Genomic DNA, 8,299 nt, shown 5'->3' with positions numbered 1-8,299 from the left:
TCTCTTGTTTGACGCACTTGGAGTCGACTCGGCTGCTGAGACTTTGAGCAGCAGCCTTGTATCCGCCTGGCCGCTACCCGCCCCCTAGCTAGAATAAGAAAATCTTTCGAACACACCTTGACTTTGAGTTGTCACAGGCAGGACCAACTACTACAGACTCTGTGTTATGTAGCAGATCAAGCTTGCGCGTGCGGGCCCACCACGTGCATTTTCCGAGACTGCATGCGAGAGGTGCGTCTGCTACGTTCTATGCCAATGGTGAATGGGCTTGCGTTTGTTGCGCGCCGAGTGTCCTTGCAGCACGCTTTGCAGTGGCGTTCTTTGCCACGCGGGACAAGCTGCGAGCGCAGTTGTAGAGAGTGGTTGCAAATAATTCTTCTCTGCTGGTAATCTCCGCTCCGTGTTTTTCGTCGTGATCTGGTGACTCCGGAGTACTGCAGGTAAGGACATTTTTAGGGATTATGGTTTTCAATCATGAATGGGTAGATAATGTGCAGAAAGACTGGCGGGCATTCGCCTGGTCGTGTACTATAAAATAGTATTATAATGTTGCTAAGTATATAGCGTGCCTATGTAGCATTGCCCGCTAGCCTTTAGTGAAATGCTAAGCGTGATGGAATTGGCTGAAATGTATGTTTGCCGCTCATGTACTAGTGACGGTACATGTACATGCACCGCATTTATACTGTGCCGCGTGCGTTGTAATTCTAAGGGGCTGTTCTGCTGTGAGTTGAGGTACCGACGAAAGTCAGAAGTTCGATCATTGTCATCGTGTGGCTGTGTACTGTTCGCACTCAGTAATTGTACATGAGTCATTCACTAATGCCGTAATGATTGCTGTAGAGGAGAAGGCAACCACAAAGCTGTAACAGAATGAAATGATTGTGTCATGAACAGATATGAGGATTGAGGACCTTGCACTGTGTCAATGATGCCTACATTGTATTCTAAGGGATTTATGTGTGTCTGTCTGTGTACATGTGTGTTTGTGCATGCATACATCTCCGTGTATGCTTGTCTTTCTCGGTCTGTCTATCTGCACATGTAACTCCGTGTGTATCTGTGTGTGTGTGCGAGTGTGTGTGTGTGTGTGTGTGTGTGTGTGTGAATTTATGTACGTGACTGCAACCACCAAGTAGGCCACATTGGCTGGTGGCCTCACTCCGTGATTCGTCATGGTGGACATCGTGGAAACCGACGCGGCTGGTCAGGCGCTAGCGCAGACGGCACGCATCGACGACTACCTCACACTATTCTGTGACGATGGGCCGGGATTTGTGTTTGCGCAAGTCACCAGGTAATAACAACATCGGCAGAAGACATTGCCGCACTCTTTAAACACACATGCACAGACACGAACACATACACGCACTCGGTGTTTGACGTGTTTTCACATTGTTCCCGCGTAGTTGTGGTCGTGAATCAAACTACCGTGATCACGGTCAGTGTAATCCGAGCACTGTGATACAGCTAACTTTAGTACCAGGTGCTGTGCAGTCCCAGGCCTACCAGCACTGGGCTGTTCATGATCCTGGATATCATTGTGCACAAATGCACTGTAGGAAACGAGCGTCAAGGAGAATGTTGGTAACCCAACACATAGTGTGTACCAGGTACCTAGGCTCTGATATTCACTGCGCATTGCTCAAGATCACTTTTTCCAGTGTGGAGTTGAGAATACTATATCCTCTAGGCTTATGCGGCTGTGCCTCAGGTCTTATCCGGCCTTGACTTGTGCCTTTGAAAACCTCGCATCATTGTGCTGTGTAGAAGTCCATCTACTGTGGCACAAGTAACGTTAGGTAAGCACATCACTATGTGGCATACCGAATGAATTGACATGGCCGTTGTGTTTTGTTGTGTACCTTGCAGTAAAGCTCATGCCAAATTGTCGGTGGCCCGGCAAGGTGACAAGGATGTTCAGAATGCTAACCTACCCGACATCCATGGTCAGTGCTGGCGATACTTCATTGTTAGATATAATGTTTACTCTCTCTCTCTCTCTCTCTCTCTCTCTCTCTCTCTCTCTCTCTCTCTCTCTCTCTCTCTCTCTCTCTCTCTCTCTCTCTCTCTCTCTCTCTCTCTCTCTCTCTCTCTCTCTATTTCTCTCTCTCTCTCCATCTCTCTCTCTCTCTCTCTCTCTCTCTCTCTCTCTCTCTCTCTCTCTCTCTCTCTCTCTATTTCTCTCTCTCTCTCCATCTCTCTCTCTCTCTCTCTCTCTCTCTCTCTCTCTCTCTCTCTCTCTCTCTCCCCCTCTATCCGGTCCATCTCAGTGTAACTTTGTTGTTGTAGCTGGACTAGTCACTTGAGTGGAATGGTTGAGTTTTAGTCCATCAAAAGAGCAGCGCTATTCATTGTGTTCTCACGTCTCAGAGGTGTTTGGAACAGTGGCATCGTGGAGTATCAAGAAGGCGGAAAATTCCTTCTTAGATCACTCATGAGTCATTACACTCTAGGATCAGTAAAACCACTAGAAGTAGATCTGCCAGGATTTTTTGTTGATTTTACCGGTTTCCTATTTTGCTTACAGCTGCTACTTTTCAGGTCATGGGACCAACCAAGTACAAGGCTATCAAGAGTCTTCGCAAGGTCCAAAAGAAGCTGAGGTAAGCTCACCATTCCTTTACCAAAACTGGTCCTCCCCTTCAATGGCGTAGCTCGTTCACCTGTTAGAGGGTGCACAGCTGATTCTTGAATCAGTTGAAATGATATTGTACTGATGAGCAGTACAATAGTAGGTTTATTAGTAACCAGGGGCGTCGGAAGGTATTCAACATTGGCACGGCTATGAAAAGGTGTGGAGGGGGGGGGGGCTCCACCCGGTGATTTTTTTAAACTGGGTCCGAATAGCCCATATTTCTTTGCTTCAAAAATCACGAAATGAAATTATTGGCGGCGGCTTTGGCCGCGCCTGTCTCATCGGTAACCCTGGTAACGTAGTCTACATTATCTTACTGCTGTTATTCTTTCCGCAGTAAGAAGCCTGCAGATGAGTACACACCAGAGGAACACAAGGCATTGGCAAAGGAAGTGGTAAGTACCAGTGGGCATATGGCGTCATCTCCTAGCCCGGCGGCAACTGACCAACCAAACATGTTAGTTTCATGTCTTACTAGAGTAGCGTTGGATATGTTAGTTTGTCCATGGTGGGTTCCTAGAAGAATATGATGATTGCATTACATTGTCAAACATTAGTATAATTGGGGGCATTGGCTATGTTGAAGTATGTCCTTTGATCTTCATTCTGTTCCAGCAACGCTTGCGCATAGAGACAGAAGAGAACAAACAGGAGAGGGCGCGACAGAGTGGAAAAGCGATCGTCTATGGACAAATCATTCAGGTGAGACCCGGCAATGTTTACTACGTGCACGTGTGCCGTTTGAATAGTGGTTACCATAAGGCTTGAGCACACACTATGTGTGCATATACTTTCATCCGATGGAGAGTTTGTATTATGGTATCACGGTCTCACTGTGGCAGTGCACATCATCATTGCACTGCAGAATCCCATGCAATGCATGGTGGTAAGCCACACATCAACAATACGAAACAGTGAAACCTGTCTAAGACGACCGCTCAAGGGACCGTCAAAACGTGGTCTCCATTACCAGGTGGTCTCCTTATCCAGGGTCATTTGACTGGAAATAGCATTCCTTGATCCTGGTTTCAGTGGTCTTCTAGGACAGGTGGTCGTCTTATCCGAGTGGTTGCCTTGCCGGGTTTTACTGTATATTTTATTCCCACACCCCGGCACTAATACCATTCACTGGCTGGAGGGAAAGCCCCACACCCCACTAATACCATTCACTGGCTGGAGGGAAAGATGCAAATGGGAAAAGTCTGACGAAGAAAAAACCACTTATAACATTCATGCTTTGACCCAGCCTACACTCGGAGTACCCTAAATATAATAGAACCCTCTGCACAATTGCTTACTCAGTATCTCAAACCAACGTTCTTCCCTATTTTGTCTTGCATCTCAATCCGTAGATGCAACACACACTGTCAAAGTGCTTTCTGGCAGTGAGCACCACGCAAACATCTACGCTAGAGCCGTCCAACATGCAGGTAAGTGCAGAATGATAGCATTACAATGCTAAATATTGATCTCTGGCAGTTCAGTTCAGGGTTTTAGGGTGTTTACATCTATACTGCATACTAGTAGGTGAGGATCAATATCACCTAAACTAGTCACACAGCCTCCACCTGCTTCAGTGAAGGTGTTGACTGTAGCCTGATTGCAACCAACATTGAACCACTGCTCCTGTGCTCTGTGCATTCAACCCTAGCTCGACCTTGCCGAAGACGTCAGTCGCAAGAGCCAGTTTCGAGTATTGCCGCGCTACAAGGTGCGATCTGTCGGCGATCAAGTTCGCGTCGGTGATCAGATCCAGCTGGAAAGTGTGAAAACCGAAGGCCAGTTCCTTCACTGCAGCCGAAGCAGCTTTGGTGCGCAGTACGTGGAGAGTAACAGGTAAGATGTTTGTTGCAGCGGATGATGGTTCGTGGATCTTGCCTATGTTGTCATCACATTGTTTTCTGCCACCATACGGCTGATGAAATCGACCTGACAACCTACGTTGAGGATTCACTCTTCTCAGAATCGGAATCCATTCCACTTTATCTCCGGAATGGGAAGAATCGTTTCCAACCCCATTCCATTTTGAATGAAATATAAAGTGTTGAAGCATGGTCAGAAGGGAGAACCAATGCTCGTCAGATTCCCAATTACGGCTATGGAATGGCACTGAACGAACACAACCAAAGATAGGTGTCCTTCTTGCAAAATCTCTATTTCCACATCTTTCTGCAGCCGTGAACTGAACTTGTCAGCCACGCAGTCGGCACTAACCATCCACATGCAATTCTCACCGTTTGGAAAGGTCAATGTTGAGCGTATGCTGCGGGTAAGTTGTTTAATAGAACGTTCCAAACTTCCATCAGGTATCCACGAAAACTGCACACATAGACCCATTACGATGGGAGGTGATAATCCGTGAGTCTTTGTAGCAGATAAGCCTTAGCCGCACTCAACTTTAAGAGTCACGGTGCATGGGTACACATCCTGGTTTTGGCCGTTATACACGGGTACCTGCACAATAGAAGTGATTGTATCAGATGGTATGATTATATGCCTGGTGTATGCCTGGTGTCTCGGGCCTATTATGTATTGATGCTTCAATACAGGGAGGTTCAGTGATCCGTCTGTTCCACCGTGAACTGGAAGCCTACCTGACTGCGGAAGGATCTTTTTACTTGGACGAGCCAACGCAAGATGGTATGTCATGAGTGGCTAGGCCAGTGTGCGATGGTCGCAAGTACATGTTCTGTGTCCGTTACTATTGTTGTAATTCTCTGCACTGTCGGGACAGTCATGAACTGATAATGCATTATGATGGAACAAATATGTGACGCAGAAACAGTAATTTAATTTTTAAGGTTCTGAATAAGATGAGATGTGCCGTCATCACCAAACACGCATCACAAGGAAGCGCACCGTAGTGTATCAGAATGTTTTCTCGTGAACATCTTCAGTAGTTTCCATCACAAGGATCATCTCATTTTTGTCTCCTTTTTCTTCCCTTGCAGTTCACCTGCGTGTTCGGCCACAAGTTCAAGAGCGACCTCGCTCTCTGGAACCACCATCTTCTGGCATAACTTACTGGCAGGTGGAACTGGATGAGAACCCAACCAGTGGTGAGTGCCGAGTGTATCCTTGGTATAGCCTGTACATGTCTGATGGTCTGAACTCCAACAGCGTGCTATTCGGATGTACAAGTACATGTATAACAGTTCCCACACCAGGCCCATTCTATTAAACTTTTGTATGTACATGTACATGTTGTTACTGTGCTGACAACCAACTCGTAATGTATTCAGGGGCATTGGTGGGGATGCATTCGAAGTGATTACAGGCTATCTAGACTTCACACACATGCACCGGCTATCAGCCCTGCACACTAGTTAAACACTGTGCTCCGTCAATCTTGTTCCTGGGCATGTCATGAAACAGCCTGCCAATATCCATGTGTATGGTGTGGTATGGGGTTGTCACTTGTCACATTGAAAAACTCTGCACAGTTGTTCTCTGCTTGTTCACATTGAAAAACTCCCGCGTACATAGTGGTATGGCAAATTGCTTGCACTGCTTTCGAGTATGCAACCCGCATGGCCCTGACATCTGTTTTCTCTTGGTTTTCTAAAAGGTTCTCTGATCCAGTGGGGACAGCGTGTTCGCTTGAAGCACATGGCAACGCGCAAGTACCTCGGCCTTGTAACCCTGGAAAGCGAACCAGGCACAAAAGAGCGTTATCAGGTATGGTGGAATACAAGTTTGTCCCTTTCTTGCAGCCGTGACCTTGTCATTGTACCAACTATAAATTTCATTTTTTGAATTTTTCACTTTATGCCTCCATGGGTTTGAATCCCATCTTCGTCACCATTTGTTATGTAGTATCCAAAACCAACCTACTAGTATGCATGACATTCACCAGACACGAAATACCGTGTTGTTACTCATGCGCAATATGAAAGAGAATAGCAAACGAGTGACTTAGTCGTAATAGTATAGCTACATATTACTTCAGTGAACATGGCGAAATGCATATACATAAGTCACATGTAGCTGCATGTTCTTATCCTGAGCTGTGATTTTGATGTAATGTGCTGTGTGGTGCTTTTGTCTTCAGCTAACTCTCTCCGACTGCGAGACCAAAACTGAACGTCTTCAATCGGCGTTTCGCCTGCATCCCGTCATTCAGGTCAGATCCGTGATCAACATTACCAGAATGCTGCATTATAAAATACCATGCGTGACTATGTGGAATACGTACACGGGAAAATACAGGGTTTGAACGCCATTGCCACTACAGTACATGCAGCGTGCACACTCATGTACCCTGTTGTGATGCCCATTATCGCTATGGCAACCATGTTGCAGGGCAGGGAGTGCCCACATGCATGCCAGCATGGGCAGATGTCCTTAGCACCTCTTTGTATTGTAGTGGAGTATTAGCATGCCACTATAGCAAAAAGCCCTGCAGTAAGATCGGATGCCGAAGACGGGGGATGGGGTCTCCAGTCCAGGCTAGCGATTTCCTATTTTCGAGTTTTCAGCAGTTCTTTACCCATTCCGTTCTTGCACATTCACACAGTGCAGGTACACTGTGCATGCACTGCATGTGTGCCGTGTGTGTGTGTGTTCCTAATTGTTTGCTTCCAACTTGGCACTTTCTAACATTTTGGTGACTTTCTAGCCGGGATATTCTTCGGTGCCCAATGTTACTAAAGAGACGCAGTCAGACTTCGGTATTTATCTCAGAATGTACCGATCTTGTCATGTTTGTATTTTACTGTGACCACTGGGGTTAACACGTGTGTGCAATGGATGTGTTCATTTAACAGGAGGCTGGTGCAGTCAAGCTCGAGTCTTACTGTCGCATTGATCATCCACGCAGCAAACAATGGCTGCATGCATTGCCTGGTAAGAGAGGGAGAAAGGGAGAGACAGACAACGAGAGAGAGAGACTGCTTTGCCTTTATAACGTGCTATAAATTTTACATCATACAGATGTTGTATGTTGGACACTGCAAGAAGCAGGACTACTGATATCACGTGACGTGGCTAAGGATTAGCTAGTATGGCCTCTGCTGGCAGGTGACGGTGAAAGTGTATGCTCTTGAGATTGTTATGTATTTATGTATTGTCCACCTGTTGCTGAACAGACAGTGCACCGGACAGTGAGGTGCGGCGCACGGAAAGCAAAGCTAGCTCTCAAACTGACAGCATGTCCTTGACAGGCCTACAGTGGGACAAGGCGAAGCTGAGAAAGGTACTAGCGACTGTACTAATCAGCTCTGTAATGATTCATGTCCTCCTCTTTGATGGATGAGATCAAGTAATCACAACGCCCCCCCCCCCCTACCTACACACATATGCGCAAACTATCCCCTCCACTGCCTTCGTTGTCACAGTGGAAACTGGTATTGTCAGTTTCAAAATGTCGTGTGATTACTGTATGTGTTGTTTCCTTTGCGGATCAGATCCATGTGTCAGAGGAGATGAACTACAACGATGCATTCACTTTGCAGGAGGTAAGTTTATTTTAAGTCACGCTTACCGGTACATGTTTCACCAAAAGTCATCTTCGAAGTCCTTTCACTATGTTTTTGAGATATTGTTTATCCTACGCAAGGCACGCCTTGATGGCATTTGCACTACTGTTGGCTTGCAGATGCATTCAATCAGCCTACCTTTCCATGAGTTTCATTTCTATAGTTCCATGTTTCAAATGGTGCT

At 46.4% G+C, this 8,299-nt stretch overlaps 1 protein-coding gene across 3 annotated transcripts in view; it reads left to right on the top strand.

The window, feature by feature from the left end:
* The first annotated feature begins 245 nt into the window (after positions 1 to 245).
* LOC135815473 (inositol 1,4,5-trisphosphate receptor type 1-like) overlaps positions 246 to 8,299 on the top strand; it is a 60,435-nt gene continuing 52,381 nt past the window's right edge. For 2 of the 3 annotated variants that reach the window (XM_065328779.1, XM_065328777.1), the window contains exons 1-16: positions 246 to 440; positions 1,140 to 1,297; positions 1,873 to 1,949; positions 2,531 to 2,606; positions 2,976 to 3,033; positions 3,254 to 3,340; positions 3,991 to 4,068; positions 4,290 to 4,474; positions 4,814 to 4,907; positions 5,188 to 5,278; positions 5,590 to 5,697; positions 6,207 to 6,316; positions 6,690 to 6,761; positions 7,405 to 7,483; positions 7,726 to 7,832; positions 8,044 to 8,094. In XM_065328779.1, coding sequence (XP_065184851.1) covers positions 1,176 to 1,297; positions 1,873 to 1,949; positions 2,531 to 2,606; positions 2,976 to 3,033; positions 3,254 to 3,340; positions 3,991 to 4,068; positions 4,290 to 4,474; positions 4,814 to 4,907; positions 5,188 to 5,278; positions 5,590 to 5,697; positions 6,207 to 6,316; positions 6,690 to 6,761; positions 7,405 to 7,483; positions 7,726 to 7,832; positions 8,044 to 8,094 — 1,395 coding nt within the window. In that variant the 5' untranslated portion in view covers positions 246 to 440; positions 1,140 to 1,175. Of the gene's footprint in view, positions 441 to 1,136; positions 1,298 to 1,872; positions 1,950 to 2,530; positions 2,607 to 2,975; positions 3,034 to 3,253; positions 3,341 to 3,990; positions 4,069 to 4,289; positions 4,475 to 4,813; positions 4,908 to 5,187; positions 5,279 to 5,589; positions 5,698 to 6,206; positions 6,317 to 6,689; positions 6,762 to 7,404; positions 7,484 to 7,725; positions 7,833 to 8,043; positions 8,095 to 8,299 lie in introns of all 3 variants that reach the window. The other variant, XM_065328778.1, reaches the window with a different exon arrangement.

Source organism: Sycon ciliatum, chromosome 4 (genome assembly GCF_964019385.1).
Source record: "Sycon ciliatum chromosome 4, ocSycCili1.1, whole genome shotgun sequence".
Classification (NCBI taxonomy): domain Eukaryota; kingdom Metazoa; phylum Porifera; class Calcarea; order Leucosolenida; family Sycettidae; genus Sycon; species Sycon ciliatum.
This window is presented reverse-complemented; position numbering and strand designations above follow the sequence as displayed.